The 24,386-nt window shown below is 38.0% G+C and overlaps 2 protein-coding genes and 7 non-coding genes across 9 annotated transcripts; 8 read left to right on the top strand and 1 right to left on the bottom strand.

Annotated features, from left to right (window-relative positions):
* The first annotated feature begins 177 nt into the window (after nt 1–177).
* Nucleotides 178–4,019, top strand: rpl4 (ribosomal protein L4). Its single transcript, XM_067420490.1, has 10 exons — nt 178–322; nt 1,090–1,261; nt 1,432–1,538; nt 1,939–2,077; nt 2,357–2,481; nt 2,766–2,895; nt 3,067–3,223; nt 3,401–3,484; nt 3,664–3,784; nt 3,863–4,019. Exons 1-10 carry the CDS (start codon nt 320–322, stop codon nt 3,950–3,952), a joined length of 1,128 nt encoding a protein of 375 aa, XP_067276591.1. The 5' UTR covers nt 178–319; the 3' UTR covers nt 3,953–4,019.
* LOC137043992 (small nucleolar RNA SNORD16) lies at nt 924–1,021 on the top strand. Its single transcript, XR_010898600.1, has one exon. It is a non-coding gene; the product is annotated as a small nucleolar RNA SNORD16 (small nucleolar RNA).
* On the top strand, nt 1,296–1,362 carry LOC137043990 (small nucleolar RNA SNORD18). Its single transcript, XR_010898598.1, has one exon. It is a non-coding gene; the product is annotated as a small nucleolar RNA SNORD18 (small nucleolar RNA).
* Nucleotides 1,600–1,697, top strand: LOC137043993 (small nucleolar RNA SNORD16). The gene has a single exon (XR_010898601.1). It is a non-coding gene; the product is annotated as a small nucleolar RNA SNORD16 (small nucleolar RNA).
* Nucleotides 2,149–2,281, top strand: LOC137043995 (small nucleolar RNA SNORA35). Its single transcript, XR_010898603.1, has one exon. It is a non-coding gene; the product is annotated as a small nucleolar RNA SNORA35 (small nucleolar RNA).
* LOC137043994 (small nucleolar RNA SNORD16) lies at nt 2,548–2,646 on the top strand. Its single transcript, XR_010898602.1, has one exon. It is a non-coding gene; the product is annotated as a small nucleolar RNA SNORD16 (small nucleolar RNA).
* LOC137043989 (small nucleolar RNA SNORD18) lies at nt 2,929–2,998 on the top strand. The gene has a single exon (XR_010898597.1). It is a non-coding gene; the product is annotated as a small nucleolar RNA SNORD18 (small nucleolar RNA).
* LOC137043991 (small nucleolar RNA SNORD18) lies at nt 3,524–3,592 on the top strand. Its single transcript, XR_010898599.1, has one exon. It is a non-coding gene; the product is annotated as a small nucleolar RNA SNORD18 (small nucleolar RNA).
* map2k1 (mitogen-activated protein kinase kinase 1) lies at nt 4,005–22,859 on the bottom strand. The gene is made up of 11 exons (XM_067420489.1): nt 22,454–22,859; nt 9,627–9,837; nt 8,780–8,926; nt 6,794–6,871; nt 6,638–6,689; nt 6,415–6,539; nt 5,578–5,785; nt 5,395–5,459; nt 5,220–5,278; nt 4,801–4,846; nt 4,005–4,711 (listed from the first exon to the last, which is right to left on the bottom strand). The coding sequence occupies exons 1-11, from the start codon at nt 22,534–22,536 to the stop codon at nt 4,598–4,600; spliced, it is 1,188 nt and encodes a 395-aa protein (XP_067276590.1). The 5' UTR covers nt 22,537–22,859; the 3' UTR covers nt 4,005–4,597.
* Between the last annotated feature and the right edge of the window lie 1,527 nt (nt 22,860–24,386).

Below are 24,386 nucleotides of genomic sequence, written 5' to 3'. Positions count from 1 at the left end.
AAAGTAGTTCCATATGACACAACCGCCAGCGTCCACTACTTAAATAGTGCCAAAACAAATACTGCCCCGTATATTATTTGATCGCAGTTATCTGGGTACAAATAATTGTCGTTAAATTAATAAACGATTCAAAATAATTGTATAATTAAATTCAGATCATATTAATAAATAAGCTGAATTGAAACCACCGATTTGGGCGGAAGTGACATGTATCGGATGGATATGCAAGTGCCGGTGTAGTGCTTCATTCTTCCTTTTCTTCCGTGGCCGCCATCGAGTTAGGAGCGTGGTTCCTGGCGAGCCGTGAAAACTTACTAAAATGGTGAGCTCAATGGGTCTTTTTTCCCCTCGACTTGACCATGTTTTTAATAAATGTTATGCATTTCATTGGTTTTGATGCATGTATGTCACGAGTTGTGTTTTTGGATAAAACGTTAGGGGTTAGCTAATATGCTCGCCCTATAGCGTATCTCGGGAGCCATTTTGATCCAGTGCGGCGTGTATAACGTTACACGTGTAGTCATGATTTGGCAGCTGGTTCCAATATTCAGACGTGCTTATGAATAAAAATAAATTATTCTCTTTAGAACACATAATTTTTGATCTACGTGGAATAACATCCATGACAACATATGTAGGAACAGTGTTGGAAATGACAACAAACGTGTTGTGGCCTAGTCTTGTGTTTGAGCGCAGGAGCTTCACATTTTGGATGCATATTATTAGTCAAGTGTCGAAGGGATCGTTCACTTTAAAATGACAGTCTGTCATTTTTTTATCCTCGTAACAAATATTGAAATATAGTACCACATGCAGCCTACCTGTACATAAATGATGGCAGTTCATGGCACAATTATTGAGGCTGAACTATTACTTTTAAAACACTGATTAATTTATTTTCCCCAAAAAGAAAGTGATACTCTTGCTATGATGGTGTAATTTGCGTCTTACTCTGTGATCAGTGACAGTAGCCTGCTGTCTCATGCTGGCACAGAAGGTTGATGAAAACTAATACTGAGCAAGATTCAAAGTTCTATTACGAATAAACCTGGAAATAAATAGAAGTTAATGATATTTCTCTTGTTTTAGGCTTGTGCCCGACCGTTAGTCTCGGTCTACTCCGAGAAAGGGGAGACAACCGGCAAAAATGTGGTTATGCCTGCAGTGTTCAGGGCTCCCATCCGCCCTGATGTTGTGAACTTTGTGCACACCAACATGCGCAAGAACAAGCGCCAGCCCTATGCTGTAAGCGAACAGGCCGGTGAGTGTTTTAAACCCCCAGAGTGAAAATGCCGTTTCAATGATGATATTCCACTTCGGTCCGTGTTTCTGAAACCTGATTATGATGGAAGTTCTGATGAGACTTTCTGTTTCTGAAATATTTGACTATTGTATGATGTGACTATAACTCCAAAAGGTGTGTCGTTTCAGGTCACCAGACCAGTGCTGAGTCCTGGGGCACAGGAAGAGCCGTGGCCCGTATTCCCCGTGTACGCGGTGGTGGCACACACCGCTCCGGACAGGGTGCTTTCGGAAATGTATCCTGCACTTACACGTTATTTACTTAAACGACTTAAATCATTGATTGTAAGCAACCCTTGCTGTGATGGTGTAATTTGCGTCCTACTCTACGCACAGCGACAGTTGCCTGCTGTCTCATGCTGGTGTGGAAGGCTGACGAAAATTGAGACTGAGCAAGTTACCATATCTTTAAGCATTATGGCCTGTTCATACAACAAAACAGATCGATGGGCTGAATGAATGTGTAAATTCATTCTGACAGTAAGCGTCTTTGTAGAAATACAGAAGCCACTATTGTACACTAAGAACAGCTCTTCAAAAAATTGCATTGACAACATGCAAATATGTCTGAAAGATGTTGAAATTGGTGTGAACAGTGGTTTAGTGTGAAATGTTTGACCCTTGACTCTGCAGTAGATGTGTCGTGGTGGCCGCATGTTTGCCCCCACAAAGACCTGGCGCCGTTGGCACCGCAGGGTCAATGTTAACCAGAAGCGCTACGCCATCTGCTCTGCCCTGGCTGCCTCTGCTCTGCCTGCCCTGGTCATGGCCAAAGGTGAGTGAACAAGTGCTTCATAATGCATTTTTTGTTGGGGTGTCTGGGGTCTATATAATCTCAGTGCCTCTAGGCACTGTATTTATAATATGTGGGTTGCCATCTTATTGGCAATTCTGCTTAATTCAGTGCAAGAGAAACCTCAGTTTGCAGAAGGGCCAAATCAAACTATTGGTTTTTCCCTTTCGAAGGCTGAGAACAGTAATAAATACAGAATATAAAAAATTACCATGAATAAACTTTATTTGGTTTCCCTGACTTCCCTGCCAAATATTTCAGGTCACCGCATTGAGGAAATTCCTGAAGTCCCAGTTGTCGTTGATGATAAAGTTGAGGGATACAAGAAGACTAAGGAAGCTGTGCTTCTCTTGAAGAAGCTTAAGGCATGGAATGACATCAAGAAGGTGAGCTACTCAAAGTCTTGATATTGACTGAAAATGTTGTTTACTGCAATTAAGTCTTTCAACCCTTGCTGTGATGGTGTAATTTGCGTCCTACTCCATGCACAGCGACAGTTGCCTTCTGTTTCATGCTGGCATGGAAGGTTGACGAAATATTGAGTCTGAGCAAGTTCACATTTAAGTATTAAGGATTGTTCATAAAAAAACCTGATTCCCTCAAACTCTTGATATTGACTCAAAATGCAGTTCACTTAAATAAAATTTGATTGTTGATTTCTGGTCTCCAGGTTTACGCCTCTCAGCGTATGCGTGCCGGTAAGGGTAAGATGAGGAACCGAAGACGTATCCAGCGCAAAGGACCATGCATCATCTACAACGAAGACAATGGTGTGACACGGGCTTTCAGAAACATCCCTGGTACGCAACTTTGTATTTGACAATTGCTCACTTAATACATGATGATATCCACTTCATGGTCCGTGTTTATGAATATTATGATCTTAGTGGAAGTTCTGACTCTATTTGAACATGAAATAATTTGTTTGTCTGGATAGTTGTAAATCATTAACACAAGGTTTCTTTTCTCAGGTGTCACATTGCAGTCCGTCAGCAGACTGGACCTGTTGAAGCTTGCTCCAGGTGGACACGTCGGACGCTTTTGCATTTGGACTGAGGGTGCCTTCCGCAAGCTCGATGGCCTCTATGGCACTTGGCGCAAAGCTTCCTCCCTTAAAGTGGACTACAAGTGAGTACCTTTACCCTTCAGTCTTGTGCTTGGTACGACAGTGGGCTTTCACTTTGTCTGTGTTAATGAACACAACGATAACATTTAGAGTCCACACTTGTTCAAATTAACACCTAGATGTAAAATTTGTAAATATTGAACATGAGCTTGTGGACTTACTGCCTTGTCATGTTCCAGCTTGCCCATGCACAAAATGAACAACACAGATCTGAACAGAATCATCAAAAGTGAGGAAGTCCAGAAGGCACTTCGTCCTGTTAAGTAAGTTTTGGTTACTTTGACTGTCATATTACCAACATATTGCAATGATGAGAGTCCTACTTCAGGTCCGTGTTTCTGACTAGTGATTGTATTGGAAGTTCTGAGCCATCTTGCTTTAAATCACAAAGGCTTAGTGTCTACAGTACAAGTTGAGAAACATGTTTCTTTTAAAATTGCAGCCGCAAGATTAATCGCAGAGTGTTCAAGAAGAACCCTCTGAAGAACCTGAGAGTGATGATGAAGCTCAACCCCTATGCCAAGACTGCACGCCGCCGTGCTATCATGGCACATAACCCTGACGTAAGTACCCTCTAGACCAACAAGTCCAGTTTTCTGGTCATTAGCTGAGCAATTTCTAAACCTGTGAACCATGTGCAGGTCAAGGCCAAGATGCTGAAATCCAAGAAGAAGAGGGTTGTGAAGAAGACCAAGGCCAAGAAGCCTGCAGCTGCTCCGGCTCAAGCTTAGGGCTCATAAACAGACTATGGAGTTCATAAATGCTTTTCAAATAAAACAACTGTTGAAAATCGATAAATCTGTCCTTTTTAATACACTGCATACGCATACCACTTAAGCATTACCACATTCCATCAGTTGTCATTTGTTAAATAAATCTCTTATAATATACACGTTTGTATAAGTTAAATTACTTTTTTTTCTCACTTTGGGAGTTAAAGACTGCACAATCATCATATTGAAATAAAGCAGAACACAAAATATAACAATGAAATGTCACCACCATAGCTGAAAATTTAAAGTATATCATGATCAAAAATTGACAGGGAGATCCATCGCATTTAAGTTCATGTGCAGTGTAGCATCAGCCTTTTGATGGCTTTGGCAATCAAAATGGCATTGATTTTGTAAGCTAAAGTATGTAATATCTGTCATGGATTAAAGCATTTAACCGATATTTGACGATCATTGAACAGATTTCAAGTGCCCTATCGGAGGTTTGATGCATTAATTACAGCAGTATGCTTGTTAATACTCAAGACAACATCTAAAATAAGACAAGGTGGGTTCAGAAGACCGCTGTTGGCTTTAGGGTGGAACTGGAGATGTGTGTGTGTGAAACACTAAATGGTAGGCTTAGAAAAACAATGGCTGCTCTCACATTCCCACACTGTGAGTTGGAGTTGCTGGCTGATTTAGCCCAATGGTACTGCATAGCCATCCAGCAAAGTCAACCTCCTCTGCCTCGGAATTCTTTATAAAGGCATGGACCTGAAAAGATAATTGTTAGATGTATGAGTTGCATTCTTACAATAGAAAATATCTGTATATGAGGACTGACAGAAAAGTATTGTTCCTACCATCAGTTGCTTGAGGTCTGCTCTTTCTGCTGGATTTTTGATTAAACTGAGGAAAACCAATGAACAATAAAGTATGAAAGATGCCAAAACTACATGAGATGGGATGCAAAAGTTCTCGAGGGAACAATACTTTTGCGAGCGAGTCTCCCATCTAATGTGTCCTTCTCCATGTCCATTTAGGGGCTCCGTAGAACGGAAACAGATTTTTAAACTGTTTTTTTTTAGGTTAAACCACTAGATGGCACAGCAAGCTCCGCTGAAGAATCATTTGTGCATTTAGAAGAAGCTTTTATCCAAAGCAGCATTCAGTGCACTGCATTTGATCAGTATGCCAGTTGCCTGGAAATCAAAGCTATGGCTTCTAGCTAGTGTCATGCTCTAATAGGTGAGTTACATAAATACATTACGCTTTTACTTACCATTTGTTAACAAAGTCTTGAAATTCTGCACCAAAGATGCTTGGTAGCTTAGGAGGTGGCTGAAAAAGGAAAAACGCTCCATTAACCCTAAGTGAAGCAGCCAATTATTTCCTCACTTTAATTAATTCACTGCCATAAAGCAGTTTAGTGATCTTAAGCACCACTTTAACATTACCTCATTGACAATATAGTCAAGCAGCTCAAATATAGCCATAGGGGGTCTGCTGTCTGGACCGTATGCTGACAAGGCAAACAGATCAAACAAAAATCACTGTTTTCTTATTTGATAGTCAGACACCTTGAACACAATTGAATAGTTTCTACATTTTCTTACAGACAGGACGGCACAGTCACTTACAGCTGCCGAGTCGACCAGGCGGCCTGGGTTTAGGGGAGGAATCGCTGGCGGAGGGGTCTCCCTCGAGGGGCTGACCAAAGATTTGTTCCAGCTCCTTGGCATCAGGTGGTGGGATAGGGAAACGTCCAATGGCCATCTCCACCAGAGAGAGTCCCATGCTCCATATGTCAGATTGGACAGAGTAGTGAGTCCCTTGAAGGCGTTCGGGCTACAGATTGACACAGAAAATAGGGAGGGCAATCATAAAGAGAGGAAATTAATATTATCATGCAGGAAGAGATGTGATGAAAAACAGGAGCCTGAACAAACAGCAGCCCTGGGATAAAACATCCAGGAAAGAATCACACTGGCAAATGATCTAAAAACTAAGAAATTTTATATATATATATATATATATATATATATATATATATATATATATATATATATATATATATATATATATATATAAATCTGGGAGTTATCTTATTGGACCTGGATTTATTTTCCAAGAGGACAATGACCCAAAACATTCTTCTAGTAATTGCCGGAACTACCTGCAATGGGAGAAATCTGCTGGAACATTGAAAATTATGGACTGGCCTCCTCAAAGTCGGGACTCACTTGTTCAAATTTTTGATGGTCAGAGCAACCATTCTGTTTCATGAACATTGTGAAATGAAATGAAATAAAGGTATATATATATATATATATATATATATATATATATATATATATATATATATATATATATATATATATATATATATATATATATTTGTATATACTGTTTATACTATTACTTCATGGATATGAGATGTGAATGTTTATTTTTTGTTGCTGGGAATGTAAACTTACAGACATATAGGACCTGGTTCCCACAAACGAATTGGCCATGGAGTCAATGAGTTGTCCACTCACACCAAAGTCACACAACTTGATCTCACCACGTGAGTTCACCAGGATGTTGGATGGCTTTACATCTGCAAGCAAAAGACAAGGTCCTCCCTGCAGTAAATACTGTGTCAACAAAAAGAGTAAATTAACAGATGACCGTTTGAGATAGCGTGACACCAATCACCTCTGTGCATGATCTTGTGTTTCTCCCGCAGGTAGGACAAGCCTTTTATCACCTGTATGAATAGAAAACATTAAGCATTGTACTTCAGCCTTCATTTTTGGAAACAGTCCATAAGAGATCAAGGCTATTTTTGAGATAGGTTACAGAGATACCGACCGCAATGCTGACTTTGCCCAGTATTTGTTCTGGGATCTTGCCGGCTTTCTTCAGGGACTGATCCAGGGATCCACCATCCTATAATTTTTTTATGGAAATATATTCAGCAGTTATACTCTTATATAGTACCTATAAAAACAAAGGCAGTGTAGGGATACTGAAAGGATATTGAACTATACTGTATATATAAGTTACTTATGCTCACCAAGGCTGCATTATTTGATACTAAAACACAGCAAAAACACTAATATTGTGAAATATATTCCAATTTAAAATAACTATTTTAAAATGTAATTTATTCCTGAGATGTCAAAGCTGAATTTTCTGCATCTTAACTCCAGTCTTGAGTGTCACATGATCCTTTAGAAATCATTCTAATATGCTGATTTGCTGCTCACAAAACATTTCTTATTGATATCATCATATCAATGTTGAAAACAGTTTAGCTGCTTAATATTTGGTTTCTCAGGATTCTTTGATGCACAGCATTTACTTGAAATAAGGAATTTTTACTATGTTAAAGGAAGTGTATGTAAGATTGTGGCCAAAACTGGCACTGCAATCACTTTATCAAATCAAATTAGTAGAGTGGTGCATCCCCTCTCCCTCTCCCCCTCCCCCTGACTCTCGGTTGCCAGATAGGCTGCAGGATTCAGCAGGAATGTTTGTAGCTGCAGCTGTGGTAACTAGAGCAGATCTGGCAACCTGGATGCAGAAACACTACTGACTTTGTGATTGGTAAATAGATGGAGGGCGGAGTTTCCGGACAAAACACAAAATGACAACATCAACATCAGTTGAGGGCTGCAACAACTTTTAAATGACAATATCCTGGCTGGACTACTGTTGTCATCGATATAAGTTTTTTAAATTAACATGATTTCTTAATATCTAGTGAAATATCAGGGTCATTTTATGATTAACTGAAATACATTTCTTACTAGGGATGTCACAATACTCAATATAATATTAAAATGTTCGGTACGGCATTCACGGTTCAATACACGCTGGTGAATTGCCTTTTCGTTTTTGCATTTAATTAATTATTTCCATTTCCCTCCGTGAAACATTTGAAATATTCCTCTCAAGTTTATTTCAGCTCTTTCTGAGTGTGCCTGTGAGTCTACGCGCTGATATGAGCAAATATCCACTTTATGAGCGCACGCACTAAACTTCTGTCAAACACACGTGATTACTGGACAGTCTTATTGCGGTAATACTGTAAAATACACACAAGGTTAACACATAAACACAGTCGGTTATGTCTAAAGTGAAAGTAAAATCGCGTGCGTCTATATATGAGATGTGAACAGATCTTTAATGGACAGCAGCAGCCTAGTGAACCGCTTGTCCTTAACAGGACAGTTCACCTCTAAAATGATGTTAATAAAAAAAAAAAGACCTTTAATACAGTAGCTTTTAATATTGAAGACTATGTAGTTTTAATTTAAACCTACATTTATTCACTCAATTTCATACTTAAATGCTAATGTACATCTCTGAGCTGCCACTGTAAATCTTTATATATATTTATTTTATATTATGCAATACACTGGGAATGTGTACAAGGGTTTTTTAAGTAAAGTTTTAAGTTTAAGTAAAGGTTTTCAAGTCTTTTAAGTAAAATAAAGAAAGAGTATTGCAATAAAAACATTAGTGCATATGATTGGATATTTGCTCATATCAGCGAAATAAACTGAGAGGAATATTTCATGTTCTCCTGTTGCCTAAGAATACAATAGCAAAAAAAAAAAAAAAAACGGAAAAACCGTGGTTAAAAACCGAGGTATGTATTGAACCGTGGACTAACTTGCATCCCTATTTCTTACATACAGTTCCTTTAAAATGGAGTTTTTACTGTCAATTTAATGCATCCTTGACGGATAAAAGTATTCTTAGGAATTTCTTACTGACCCTAATCTACTTAACAGTAGTGTATATATTTATATATAGACAGATAAACTCTCATGTGAGAGAGGACAGTACCATGTTCTCCATGCAGATGCTGATCTCTCCATCACTGTAGAAAGCCCCGTAGAAGCCCACTATGTAGGGAGAGTTACATTCATGCAGCACCTGCAGCTCTCGGATGATCTGATTCCTTATTGCTGGCTTGATCTCTAGATGGATCAACTGCATGAAAATAGAAGTTTGTTTTAATAAATATCAATCCCTGAAATTGAAGAAACATTGACATATTTGTATGTTTTACATTCATACTGATGTTTACCATGTTGCGATTTTGTCTTAATAATAAGTGCAGTGAAAAGCATAATTCTGAAGCCTCATTAATTTCTTTCAGTAACAGGCAGAGCTTCTCTCCGTAATTGCCAGGCTGTCTGCATTATATAGTTAGCTGATAAGAAGGAGTTAGGCTATTTCTCTGCAAGCACACTCACAGTTCTTTGTTTCATGCCGTAAATGAGTTGTTTGGCGTGTGTGTGCTGACTGCACTTCAGCTTGTTTTTTTTCCTGGGAGCGCTCATATTATGAACCATTAGTTTCATCACAGTATGTAGTGGGCTATTGGTAATTTGGCTTAAAAATCAGATGTCTTTTCTTGGACAAGTTTATTAGGAAAAGTGTCATTTGACTCAACTGCAATTAGCATATAGTATCCAGTCAGCAACTGGCTTGTTGCTGCAATGCCTAACTTCTTCCAATCTATAAAAAGACATGATGACATGAACTGATGCTTTCTGAGGCAAGCAGCTTTAAAACGGCATCCGATCGATTCAAGGCTGGACACTTCCACTTCCACAATCAATGGACTTCAGTGGCCTTTTTTGCAAAGTTGAAGCTGAAATATAAAGTTTGCTTCACCATAACTTACCTTCCTGGCCATGATGAAGCCCGAGGGTCTGTGTAAGACCTTGAAGACCACTCCTCCATTGCCCGCACCCAACTCACAAATCTTCTCAAAGTCATCATCTTTTAACTCTCCAACCTTCTGCTTTTGGGTAAGGAAGGCTTCCAGGCGTTTCTTCTGCTGCTCATCCAGCTCCAGTTCCTCTAGTTTCTTCTGCAGAGCTTCCAGATTTGTTCTAGCACAAACACACACAGCAATGAATTACATTTCTAAGATGCTGAATCTAAATGGCTTAATCTGCATCTTAACACAGTCATGAGGATCAGCAGGGGTCCGCTCTTTGATTTTATTTCATTATGCCAAATTATTTTCATAAGAACACATTCAAAATTAATTTGAATATACAATATATAAAAACATGCTCATCACAGGATATGTGTTTTCAAGTCCTCGTATTTTTTGGATGCATTACATTCGTTTTTTAAATGTATTATATATATATATATATATATATATATATATATATATATATATATATATATATATATATATATATATATATATATATATATATATATAATACTGTAAAATAATATAAAAGTACACTATAAGAATTATATAAAAATAAATTAAAGCTATAGAAATACTTGGGGGAAAAACACTAATGACAAAAGCACACAACAAAATGACAACCAAAAAAAATACAAATAAAACTAATAGCTTAACTAAAAAATAATAGCTATTTAAAAATACAACAAAAATAACATCATATAATACTAAAATAACACTGCTACAGTCTTAAGGCTTGTTCACACCAAGGACACTAACTATAAAAATAACGACAAAGATTGTAAAATCGTTCTCAATTTTAAAGAAAAGAAAAAACACTAATGACAAATGCACATGACAAAATTAAAAAAAAAATTAAAATTAGAATGAAAACTGAAAAAAGCTATGTTAAACTATGAAAAAAGTATAATAGTATAAATACTAAAATAACACTGCTACACTCTTGAAGGGTTAGTTCACCCGAAAATTAAAATTAGCCCATGATTTACTCTCCCTCCCTCAAGCCATCCTAGGTGTATATGACCTTCTTCTTTCAGATGAACACAATCAGAGTTATATTAAAAAATGTCCTGGCTAATCCAAGCATTATAATGGCAGTGAATGGCAGCACAAAAATTAAAGCCCAAAGAAGCCCATCCATTCCTTATAAAAGTAATCCATGAGGCTCTGGGGGGTTAATAAAGGCCTTCTGAAGTAAATTGGGGGGTTTGTGTAAAAAAAATATCCATATTTTAACCATTATAAAGTAAAGCCCATACATAGGATGGCTTGAGGGTGAGTAATTCATGGGCTCATTTAAATTTTGGGGTGAACTATCCCTTTAAAGGGCACCTATTATGCAAAATTTATTTTTATATGGTTTGAATATAAATGTGTAATGGCAGTGTATGTTCACAACCACCCTATATTGGTAAAAATCCACCCACTCCTTTTTTTTTAAATCCCCATGAATCATAAGCAGCGTCTCAGAACAAGCCATGTGCAGATTCTGGGCCATGTGAGGTCACATTTCACAGGCCCCGCCCATGAGTGTTAATGGACACTGCCATATTAGCATAGACCCCGCCCTCAGGGAGCTGTACAAAGTCCCCCATGTTTATCTCCTCGCCAGAGCATTGACAGCAGCATTCAAGTAAGAAATGTGTTCTTAATAAAGCTACTAAGTTCATTCAGTCGAGTAGTGAGGGATTCTTTTGTTGTTTGAGTCATATTAACAGCATATATAGCAGTAGGTGCTGTATATCACACTGCTTTCACTATAGTACACTTTAGTCTATTATACACTTCTGTACTTGCTGCGTACGTGCAAAGACATAACTGACTGCTTTCATGTGAACTTTGAGTGCATCTGACATTTTAATCGCAATAACACATGAAAGAGTCTAGTTTAAAATACTCAAACCCAAATATTGGCATTTTCAAAATGGTATATTAAATAATCTGTTAGGAATTTTAATCTGAAACTTAACAGACACTCCGGGGACACCTGGGAATTAAATTACATATTGTAAAACAGGGCATAATGGGTGACCTTTAAGCCCCTTCTCACCAAGGATGATAACTATATAAAGATAACGATAAAGATATAGTTCTAAAACTCGTTCTCAATATTAATAATAATAATAAATTTTATTTATAATGCACTTTATATGAAACAAAATCTCAAAGTGCTACAGAATTAAAAACAATCAACAACAATAAATAAAATAAATTCAAATTGAAAAATAAAATAAAGAAGTAACAAGTCAATAAAAAGCTCTGCTAAAAAGGTGGGTTTTAAGACCACGCTTAAAAGCATCTATAGTGTGTGGAGTCCGCAGGTGGTCAGGGAGAGCATTCCACAGACTGGGGGCTGCAGAGCAGAAGGCCCGATATTAAATATAAATATTAAATATTAAATAGCAGAGTACACCCCGCTATAAAAATAACGGCACAGAGAAACGATAGCTTTAGAATCACTTTAAGAACGTTTTTGGGTTGTTGTTTTTTGCAGCTGATGAACGATAAATTGACAGCCGATTTCAAAACACTTCTTCCTGAAGCCTCGGAGCTATATGAATCAGCGTATTGATTCATGATTCGGATCACGTGTCAAACCACCAAACTGCTGAAATCACGTGATTTTGTCGATCCGAACCGTTGATTCAATACACTAAATAATAAAGCTCCGAAGCTGTGTTTTGAAATCGGCTATCACTATATAAATCGTTATTTAGTTGCTTTGTTTTGTGCACAAAAACTATTCTCGTCACTTCATTAAATTATTGTAGAGCCACTGTAGTGAGATCGACTTTTAATGACGTCTTTAGTGCCATTTATGGGTCTTGAGAGATGGAGGCCTTTCTGAGCCATCGGATTTCAACAAAAATATCTTCATTTGTGTTCCGAAGATGAACGGGTTTTGAGCGACATTAGGGTAAGTAATTAATAAGAGAATTTTCATTTTTGGGTGAACTAACCCTTTAATATGTCACTCTATAAGGATGCCTCTAAGAAGCCAAACGCTTGCATGCTGAAACATATTCCTATCCTCAAGGCAGAAAACATGTAGGGATATTGAATACGATCTTGTACAATGTGTGTAAGTGGTGGGAGGGCTTTGTTATATCGTCTTCATAAAGCCCTGTTTGAGGAAACGGGGAGTTCCTCTAAGCATGCAAGCCTTTCCCTTGGCCCTGTTGTCATGGTGATGTATTTCCTTAGCTTTCTGCTGGAAGAGTGAACTTCCATGACCCTCTGCTCTCCATCCTCTCTGCATCTCCAACAACACTGTTCTTCACCATGGCTTGAATGCATTTTCCAAATGGATTTGAGGTCAATCCAGAGAAACGAATGCAATCTTTTTTGTTGTTGCTTTCAAATGAACCAATTAAAAGTCGTATGATTCAGATGTTGATACCAATTAAGAATTATTTTAACTTAATCCTTCCTGCAGCTTGTGTTTCAGTGAGAAGGAAAAAAAACCTGACGCTCTGGAGCCACACATGTTGCCGACATCTGTATCTTCAAATTAACGTTTCATAAGCATCGGACACCATGTGCCTCAAGGGCTTTCAAGCATTGAGCCAATTCAGATGGAAAACATGTTGTCCTGCTGTTGAACAATGTTTCAGGTCACAACAAGTGACACACACACATAAATTTACATCAAAGAGCTGATCAGTCTACAACATATCGCAACACGCTTTGCTTCAGACAGACAGCACGACTCAGGTGGACGAGAGCAGCACAAGTACTCCAGGATGTCTTTGTCTCATCTATATGCAGAATTAGGCGAAGTGTTTTCATTTTTGACAGCAAGGCCAGTTATAACCATGGTTACGAGGCTGCTGTGTGGGTGTGAGTGGGTGGCGTGGATGTGCTATGGTGGAGACGTGATAATGGTGAAGGACGCAGAAGATGCCAGAGTGGAGAAAAATACTCAGAAACTTGTGTTGCATGTAGGAGGGCGAACAATGACTCCATGTCCAGAATGAATCCACTGCAAGGTTTTTCCGCTGGCCTAGTCAGACCAGTAGTTCATATTTTTACTTACCAATGCCATGTTAACATTTTTATTGGCCACAGGACACACAAAAAAAATACATTCATTTTTAGTATCATTTTCATGTTTAATTATGTTTTTTTGTTTTTACTTTTTCAACTTTAGTTAGTGTGTAATGTTGCTGTTTGACAAAGCTCAAAGTCAGACTCCACTTTCCAAGAAGTTTTCCTACAGAATACACAAAAGCGTTGAGCTGCTTAAGAGAAGACAGTGTTGTTGCTATGTCATAGGCTGCATTTACGCTTCAGGTCTTGAAGCAAAATTCTGATTTGGTGACTATATCCGATTTTTTTCTTACATCATCTTTTAAAAGCGACCCGTATCCGATATTTGCATTGACACTATAAAATGGCAAAACAGCACATGACGCTCTGACCAAGAAAAGGAAGTAAAATTGTGCAATATACAATGGACGCGCAATGGATGCAGACAAAATGATTATTCAATGTTTTGCTTTCCGCAGTATCTTTAAAAGGTCAGCAAAACATTGCTCTCGTAAGGCTGAGAAAAAACGAAGAGAACACTTGTTTACAGTTCGTGTCCACCTGAGTTGACGTCATTCGCCTCCGTCCCTTTTTCAATTGCGTCAGACTTGCATTTACTGCAATATCATCCAACTGTGGCCACAAATGGGCGTTATCGTGCTGGTGGGGGTTTCAGTTTTCGCAAACTGGTACGCCCCTTTCTTCTTCTTCGCCTCTTCTGCTGAACTGCTAGCTGTCAACATCCGGATTATAAATATGTTAAACATTCGCCGCTAGTTTGTTTTTCTCAAACAGAAGCTTCAAAATAAGATCTAGCATCTTGCAACATGACATCATGTTTACTGTGTAAACATACACGTAACTATCTAAAGCCAAGTGGCGTGTTATCTGTACGCATTTTGAGCTATCCGCGTCTATGTCTACGCTGAAATGAAATGAACCATTATGTATATGTGTGATTCCGCGTGTATGTCTACGGCGAAATTAACCATTATGTGTGTGTATGTGTGTCCCCACAATGTAAATGGATTCATAAACGTACTAAATTAAAGCCGCCGAATGTTTCTTGTGTGGGTAGGTTTAGGGATCAGGGTTGGGTGAAGGCAATCGCTATTGTGATTCACATGGCCAAATGAAATGTTCAGAATCGGTTGCAGGGCATTTTCGCTGAACTGGTTTGGGGGGGGGGGGGGGATCACGCATATGACATCATACCCATGTGCCTTGAGAAACTCAACACGATTGGTCGATGAGATGCTACCAGGAACGCCCAATAGGCATTCTTGTTTCATGATGGCAATGCCCAAGCCGCAGCTGGACCCTTCTCATTTACTGGGGAATATCTGATTTGACCACTTTTATGGCAGATGCAAATGCACATATATGAAGCAAATCGGATTTATTACTACATATGAGTGAGGCCTGAATCCGATCAGAGGATTTCGGAATTAATGCGTTTTTTCCTGCTTACATAATCACGTCATATCCGGTCTGTGCCACATTAAAAAAATTGGAATTGGGTCACGCATGCAGTGTAAATGGGGCCAAAGAGAGAAACTAATAAAGTACAATGCAGGCTACGCAATGGAGCAGTTCCCAGTTTGTCAGTACAATCTGTTGTTTGTGGATCACAACTTGTTAGTATGTCTTATTATTTGTAATTGTGTTGTCTATTAACAGTTTTAATTATAAGTTTTATGTTATTGCTACAATGTAAACAAAGGGCAAAGCTGTTATATAGCATCCGTTCAACCTAACTTTTATTTTTTAATAAATATGTACTGTATACATTTTTTACAGGTGGTTTACCTGCATTTAGAATAGTCAATGTTATGCGTTCAAAGTTACGGTTAACCGAAATGTCCTTAAAATTATTGCATAACATGATGAAATGCCAGTACTTTTTCCATTATTTTAAGGATTTTTTTTTTTTACAGTGTGTGCCAGCTATAACTAATCACAGCATATTTCGTATTTTGAAAGGAGGGGCTTCATCAAAACATGAAATAACCATATGTTCGGGACAGAATGATTTACTCAAGAAAGTTGTTTACTGCAACAATACAGTCACAAACTTCACATGATTTTGAAGTTTCAGCATTTAATTGATCCTTGTAAGCACTCATTGTAACAGTTGTGAACACGATGGCGTTCAAAATAGGTAGGAAAACTTCAACACCCATAATGCGCTGGACATGTTGCCATCCAAGACCACGCCCACCAGTCTGCTATGAATACACATACCAGTTAAATACTGCTTTAGTAGGAAATACTTCTTAGCAAACTTAGGACCCATCCACATGAAGATGCATTTAGCTGTATATGGGGAAAAAAGTGTATTGTATCAGTGTTTCATCTAGATTAGGCGTTTTAGGAGCCTGAAACCTGTTTTTTTTTTAAACCGGGTCCCAGAGTGGATAAATCTGAATCCGACACCCTTGCGTTTTTGTGTGTACAGACAATCCACATATTTCGTATGTCATCACACCACATCCCACACGTTAAAGTCTAAAATGCGATAAAACTACGGGCACTGGGCATGTGGACATCAATATTGCGTCACTTAATTACTGTATTTGCATTATTGTAAGGTATGTTTAGGGTTGGGGTAGGTGTAGGTGTTAATAAAACACAATCTGGTAAGTAGCAAATTTATTTATTGTTATTTTATTACCGCAAATCCTACCATTGCTGTACCCCCATAAACTGTAAAAAAATATGGACATAGTGTCCGTGACGTCACCCATAGGATTCCGAAAAGCTGTTCTGAAGCTTAAAGTAGGGGCGAGCTGGGCGTTGCCATCTTGCGAGCGTATCATCGCATGTCACTCCCAGATAACAGAAAATGGGCAAAAGGGCGGGATGTGGGCGGAGCTTTTGTGACGCAATGACTATAGACGGCAGATAAATGGCCTTAATTATTCAGAACTTTATGGCTTTATATAACGTAAACGTTATAAAAAAAATTCACCCCCCTCACAGTTCTCATGAAGGTCAAAATAAGCCTTATAGGCGAAAACCACAATTTGTACCAGGCTGTAAACATGTTTTTTCAGCTGTAGAGTTGAGAATTTTATTCTTAGCTAAAAACACTTAGTTCTTTCAAAAATATATGTGCTCATTAATGTATATTTACTTCTTTCAAGTAATAAAGTATTCTCGTAAGTTTATAATATGCCATTGAAAATACATATGGGTGAGGGGTTCGAATGCCGGCCGCCATGTTGCCCCTCCATCTTGAAAGTACATTAGCCAAAGAGGGACATACCCATACATTCAAGCTTCGCCTTTTGGATTTTAACACTCGATGGCACCGTGTCGAATGTGAAGAGGGGGATTGCCATGTTAATCTTGGGCTAAATCGGCCACTGTAGGAGTTGAAACGAAATCAAATTTGAGACGAACAGAAACTATTATTCGCTGGATGGTCATAAACCTTTTTGGATGGTCATAAACCATAAACCGCTAGATGGGGGAAAATATCACACAGTGTAGCTTTAACATGGGGCTCAATGAGATTCTGCTCCCTTCTGGAGCCTGTCGAGCATGCAAGCCTGCCAGTTGAGGAATTACATTACTTCCGTATTGGCTTCAAGAGAGATCGCGGCCGCGGGAGGTTGCCGCTTGGTACCCCCTCTAGCCACAACTCTCCCTCTCTCTTTTTAGTGTATTTCTGTGGAAGAATTACAGCACCACACACTGGCCTGGCATATATACCTCATCGTTTTGAGTATTTTTCATGTGTATGCAGATATCTCTTGAAAAAAAGATTGGATAGGGAATGCTCTGGCTTCGTGTGGATGTGGCCTTAGTCCTAATTGTGTCTACTTTTGATTGTTCCCGGGTGAAAATTTTCAAAGAGAATTAAATGTTTAGCAAGACTCTAGAATTAGTTACTTTCAATTTCAGGTGAAAAGAATCGTAAATACTGAGAGAATGCTGCAAGGACAATCTGAAAAACATTTTAAACTGGATGACCATGAACACAGGGTTGGAAAAACTAAAAGAAACTGCCTTGTTCACAAAAGCCCTGTTGCTGCCTGGCATTTGCGTCATCCGGCAGCATGGGCATCGGAAGCAAAAAAATGTGGGTGGTTCCTTTCCCAGAAATCTTTTACTGGAGTAGATGCCTTTTACATTAAGTACAAATATATCGCCTTGTTTACTAAACGTCTGGCTGGGCCGGACAAAATTATGGAAAAGCATGAAGTTTTGACGTAAATCGACCCGATGTTCAAATCCACCTTTCGCCGAACTCTACTCCCTATTCCCATCACATATCAGATCGCAAAGGGATTTATTTTCAATAAAAATTAAGAAAATATTAGAAAAGTGACAATAAAGCTTTTAACGTGCTTAATAATAAGTGTTTATCAGTTATGGGTAGGTAAACAGACGTGGTGAATTAGAGATGATAAAAGTGAGTGGGTCCAATATCTTAAAAAGTGGGTGGGTCTTGTCCCACCCACATACAATGGTTCCAACGCCCATGTCCGGTGGACAAACAACCATAAATATATATGTCCAGGTAACACAGAGAACAAGTAAACATTGTTCATTTACTTAAACCACGACACTGAAATAATACAAAGCGGGTTGAAAATCAGTGAAGTTACATTTGTTACAAAGTTACAAGTTTGTATGGCAAAAATAGGGTGCTATCACAGTTCATTTTACAGTTTTCCCTGAAATTCTAGGTTTTTCCACCTTAATTGTAATGGATTCTGTGATTTATGACTGAAATTACATTAAACATTTTATGAATAAATTGAAACTTCAGTCATATAGCCTAGAAATCTAGACGCACTCTAGCGGCAGCAAATCTAATCTGCCCGCGAGTGTAGTCTAGCAACTCTCAATACACTTCTGAGCTGTAAACGCCAAACTCTTGCCGGGCCAATCACATTGTGTATAGAGTCGGTGGGCGGGGCCATAATGACGACGGCTGAGTTGCGTTTGCATGCTTCTTGTAAACACAGAAACTGGCGAACGGCGGTCTTTCGAATCAGCTTTGACCGCGACTCTGGAAGACTTGGAGTTAAGCTTTTCTCTGAGAAAAGAACAAAGAACGGCACTGAAGTCATTCTTAAAAAGGGAAGATGTGTTCGGAGTTTTGCTGACCGGATACGGCGAATGTTTAATCTATCAACAAGCTCTGCTTCACCTTCGTTGCTCTGGTTGGTTGTAGCGCTATCCTATCGTGTGCAGAGGGAGTATGAAAGACAACCGTTTATCCCGCCCCTCGGATTGAGCCCTGTCTATGGTGAGTTTCCAGACCAAACATCTTGATGTGGGTCTGGCTTGTCAGGCTAGCAGTCATACCTTTAATTTTTTTTTAAATTACATAAACATTCACACATGCATACAAGATCAATTAATAGGATGTGACAATGCAGCATGCTACAACCACTTGTAACAGAGTAATAAATAATTCAATACTACTATGCATTAAATTATTTAGTCTACCCTTTGATACACCATTATGTTTTCATAAAAGATTCTTACTGAGAAAATATACAAAAATGGCATAGAAAATGAAGAGTAAAAGTTGATCATGGTTTGAGATTCAAATACAGAAAACTTTAAAACTTTAACTTTAAAAGAATCATATCTTCACTTCTATTTTTTTCCCCAAGTGTTTTTGAAATGTGTGTGGATACAGTATGATCAAGCACGGGAAATAAGTGGTCAACGTTATATTTCGTGCCTTGGAATGTGAATGTAAACACTAGGGAGCACCGGGATCAGCTGAGGTTAGACAGAAGCATAGCATTTTTCTCTGGGGAGGTGCACAAAACCAGAGATTGTGTTCAATTTTTTTAACTATATATATGTTCCAGAAGATACATGAGTCATCCTGTTAAGCAGCAATTTAAACTCAGTCAAAAGCACAATAAAGGAAGAGAATTAAGGTAGGGAATGTAATGTATGGGAATTATCAAGCTTTTCTTGATGCACTATAGAGCATTCATACACCCAACAGTGCTCTTAAGTAAAATGGAGAGCAGCAGATGGTGCCATGGTGTGTGTGTGTGTGTGTGTGTGTGTGTGTGGTGTGATTGTGTAACACTGTAACAGTGTGTAGTTTCCTACTGATTATCTTGAAAAGACAATGCAGCATAGAGCTCATGGGAAACAATAGCGGTAGAGGTACTGCTGCTAATGGAGAGAGATGAAACATTATTGGCAGCACACAAAATTAGCATTGCCAAGTGTCAAATGCAAGTAAAACTGGCTTTGGCAAGTAAATAAGTCATTTGGACAGCAACCTTTTAAAAACGTCAACATACTGCAAGCCAGACACTTTTTTCTATTAAATGAAAACGTATTACTATTACATTTTCCACAAAAATATTAAAGGCACAATATGTAATTTTCGCCGCTTAAAGGTCACTTATTCGAAACAAAGGCGTAGCTTGATGACACCTTAATTTCGGAATCATGGGAGTTGTTGTCTTCATCTCTACAGCCGAAGGGTTAAAATAGCTGGATTTTGGATCTGCATTTAAACATTCTTGGAAATATTTGGGATAATGTCAGTACACAATTCAAAGAAATATATACAATTGTTCTAGTAGTTTTTGGATATTTTAATCCAAAAATCTTACATATTGTGCCTTTAAGCTGTTTTGAACATTTATCATACATTTTACTTGAGTACACTAAATATTTAATTACACTTAATTATCCTATTAGAATATAACAAAAGGAATAATATTTTCAAATATTTGTTTTTAAATGTAAATTATTTCACAATAGTATTACAGTTTTTCTGCATTTTTGATCAAATAACCCTTCAAAAACATAAAACAAATCTTAAAGACCCCAAACTTTTGAACGGTAATGTACATGAATGTATAATTCATGACGTTTACTCGCCATTGGAGGCAGTTACAATTGCATTCTTACTTCTAATTTACATGATTAGTAAATGCATGAAAGAGGTGATGCATACAAAGTTCTTCTCAAGAAAATAATATTAACTGCACTCTTTGAGATAGGCTTGCCACGACAGATTTAAAGCAAAAACTTCTAGAAAAAAAGTGTTGTCACAGTATTTAACATTCCACTGAGCCTCTCTCTATAACACTGACTTCCACAATGATTGAATCACCGCTACACACACACACACACACACACACACACATTCCAAAGTGAGCTCGCCACAGCCTGTCCTACTCTTCAGAAAGGAATGTAATTCTGCTTCACCGTCATTCTCACAAACATTACTTCTGCAGCACTAGAGCAAAGCTAATATGTCTTATTTATATAGAAATAATAACCATTTTATACCCCACAGAAACTTTATCCTTCAATAATTAATAGTCTATTAAAGCCAAATGGAGAGGCTAGGAGAGGGGAAAGTGTCTGAGCCCTCAAATGAGCTTGATGAAACAAGAGGCAATGACATGCACCACTGGCTCAGGCGGTGAGGACTGTCATTGGCTCGGCATCAAGAGGAGAAAAATCACAGGCCTGCCAAACGAAGGTAGGACCAACAGAGGCAGTCATCATATCTGTCAATTGGGATGTGAAGCCCGCAAACAAATCAATACGCCATCACTTGTATCTATATGGTGGTCAGTTTAAAATCCTCAATCACATATAGTGGTACACTGGTGGATACTTGGGCTCAGTGAATGCTGTCACATTCATTTACATATCCATCTAGGATCTTTTGGCCTCTGCTCATTGTAAACACACTTTATCTCTCCAGGTCTGCTCTTATAATACTACATTTCTGAGTCTAATTTATGGCTGTACAACATACTACAGAGGACAGCCGTGTTGTGTTGGCTGCTCTGTCCAAATGTGATAAGGTATTCCCATTGATCTTAGTGGCCGGAGAAGCAGCACTTTTATGTGCACCTGTTGGATACTAAACAACAGTAATATATGGGTCATTCTATGAACAGCATGCATTTTGTGTTTCTCATAAAAAGGCCTAACAAGCTGAAACCAACATATACCGTTAAAATAAACCATTTTCTAAGCACAGCAAAAATCATATTCAATAACTCTACACTAGTGTCTAAAGAAGTCTCTAATGCTTAAAAAATGTGTTAAAAATAGTGAATACAGAAATATTGTGGACTAAAACCATCTACCCTAGTCGCATAGCTATATTCCAACATACATTACAATCTATTAAGTTAGCCTGAGATGGCACAATGCCATATTAACATGCAATAACTAAAAATGACTAATATTATCAATTTGACTGCACTTCAACTTCAGCGATGATGGCACCACAGAGCTGATTCAGCTGAATAATGAAAATATTGTTTTCTGTAGAGCTGCTTTACAGCAGAATTTGAATTTGTCTCATATTTCTTCATGTTCCTGATTATAACTGTGTAGCTGCTTCACAATCCGTAACGCAAGCACTAAATAAAAGTACTTGATTTGACATTATCTGATAGAATGTTTATAATCTGACAGTTAAAACCACTTTATTAAAATGAAAAAAGATAGCCATTTTGCAAAATGACCCCTGTATTATGTAAGTCAACTAATATTTACCTTTAGTATACAATCCACTCGAGGGCTTTAATTTTGTTGACACTTACACACTATCTAAAATATTCACACTAATAGCAATTTAATGTCTAATACAATCAGATTACGCAATGTCAAATCTATTAAGTATCAAATCAATATTCTTAAAGGAGCCAAACAATCCATGAATGAAGCAACTCTGTTTTGGTGAAGTCTTCTAAGATTATTCGACATGAAATGACAAGCCCACTCACTCTGTGGCCCCGGTTCCGTTTACAGCGTTGCCATCTGGAATTGGGTTCAGCTGGATCGGCTCTGGCTTCCTCCTTTTTTGCATGATGAATCCTAATAGCTTGCTTCTCGGGAGTAAAAAGAAAAATTCAAACAGGAGCAATCTGATCCGAGGACTACACCAACTCACTCGCCGACACAGCAATGATGCATAAGCTATGAATAGCCTATCACACCCTACCAATCGCTGTTTGCTTTACAGTAAATATATAAATAAAGACAGAATGATGTCAACCTCGCATGGTCCTCTGTCGGGCAGGATGGAGGTTGTTTCGAATAATAGATAATTCACGGAGAAACTGAGTGTTTCTAGAGGTGTAGGCTACGACAGTAGAGGATGGGTACAGAGATTGTCTCTTGTCTCTACGTCATGAAAATATTTACATCTGTCTTCCGGACAGCATGACCGCGTGTGGACAATGACCCCATCTGCTGGTGGAAATGCGTTATAGCTCCGCATTGTTTTCATTAGACCTGCCTGGTCATTAAAACTAAGACATTTCAACATACCTATTTAGTGTGTTTATGTATAGATTGCACGTTTTCAACGTTTGCACATCCATTCAGACCCCACCCCCCATTTAAAAAGCTTGATTATAAAGTTTGATCACGTTTATTTTTGCTTGTCTGGTCTAATTATTGTTTATTCAGATTTATGATAATTCTTCTCGGTGGAGGGTGGACCCCCTGTAGTGCTTTCCTGGTTGAAAACCCTGGCAATAGAAAAGGCCTATAGAAAAGTGTTATTAAATATATTGTCATTCAGGTCTCATGCAATTGGAAATTGAGTTCCAATTGCATGAGAAAGTTGGAAAAAGTAAAAGAAAAGTTGGAAAAAGAAAATTGGAAAAAGTAACTGCTATTATGAGTTTGAATTGACTCTAAAATGAAAACCAAGTCCCTGCTACAAAACAAATAGCTCAAGTCCATATAACTTCCATAAAAGTGTTGCTTTAATAGAAAAACAGCAGTCTGTGCCTGTGGTGAAGCACATTGTGCTTGTACATAATATGTGAATATAATATAAACTCAATACATTCAGCATTATATTTTGGTAGTTTTACATCATTAACTCTTTGAGTTAATTATATATCTTTGCAGCTGTTATATATTTAAGGATTCATTCACCTATATTGAAAAAACAAAACAATTTAACTCTATTAAAATTATAGAGAGAAATTATATTAGTTTAGAAAAGTCAGATATACAGTATTTTTATATTATGTCTCACTGTGTTTAACTTTTCATGCAAGATGGATATGTCCACCAGAAAGGAAAAATTCTGAAATGATGTCCCCAATACTATCCTGAAGGAGTGGAAAAATGAAGATCAAAGATCTATTACAAAATGGACGAATACTTTTTCAAATCACATTTCACGGGAAGGACAACCAGCCCCATTTGGAGATTAAACATAAATGTATACAAATCTCCTCTACACTCCTCAAGGCCTTAAATCTGTCTGCAGCTTAGTAAACAAATGCATCTCCTTTGCTCCTTCCAAGTTGTTTCTTTCTCAGCATTTATCTCCATGCCGGAACCAATCCAGATTCGGCCTAATTACTTATCTCTACTACCTTCCTCTCATCTACTGCACATTTTAGAGCTTTTGTGGTTGATATTATTCCTATGCATACAATTTATCCTAGATTATCCCCATCTGTACTCTGATGGAAAATGTCAAAACTATTCTAAGGTCATTTGCTCATTCCAATGTCTAGCAGCAGGATAAGAAAATAGCCATAATTTCTTAATAAGCATGTAGCTGCATCTGTCTTGACTCTCAACAATTGTTTAGCAACATTGTAAACTATAGTCTTTTATAAACAGGCCAAGCATAATTTATCAGCAGTTTGCTCAATTCGGTGCAACAGGCAGATGTGCTCTGTCAGCTCT

This window comes from Pseudorasbora parva, chromosome 16 (genome assembly GCF_024679245.1).
Source record: "Pseudorasbora parva isolate DD20220531a chromosome 16, ASM2467924v1, whole genome shotgun sequence".
Taxonomy (NCBI): domain Eukaryota; kingdom Metazoa; phylum Chordata; class Actinopteri; order Cypriniformes; family Gobionidae; genus Pseudorasbora; species Pseudorasbora parva.
The sequence above is the reverse complement of the archived record's forward strand: the minus strand, read 5'-3'. Positions and strand labels throughout refer to the sequence as shown.

What these genes read in the sequence shown, in the direction of transcription:
- rpl4 (XM_067420490.1), top strand. An exon ending in TGCCCTGGTCATGGCCAAAG is followed by an intron (nt 2,078 to 2,356) that starts GTGAGTGAACAA and finishes CAAATATTTCAG; the next exon opens with GTCACCGCATTGAGGAAATT. An exon ending in AAGGCACTTCGTCCTGTTAA is followed by an intron (nt 3,485 to 3,663) that starts GTAAGTTTTGGT and finishes TTAAAATTGCAG; the next exon opens with CCGCAAGATTAATCGCAGAG.
- map2k1 (XM_067420489.1), bottom strand. Translation starts at nt 22,536, where the DNA reads ATGCAAAAAAGGAGGAAGCCAGAGCCGATCCAGCTGAACCCAATTCCA. An exon ending in GCATCTGCATGGAGAACATG is followed by an intron (nt 6,872 to 8,779) that starts GTACTGTCCTCT and finishes AAAAAATTATAG; the next exon opens with GATGGTGGATCCCTGGATCA. An exon ending in GCCTGGTCGACTCGGCAGCT is followed by an intron (nt 5,460 to 5,577) that starts GTAAGTGACTGT and finishes TTGCCTTGTCAG; the next exon opens with CATACGGTCCAGACAGCAGA.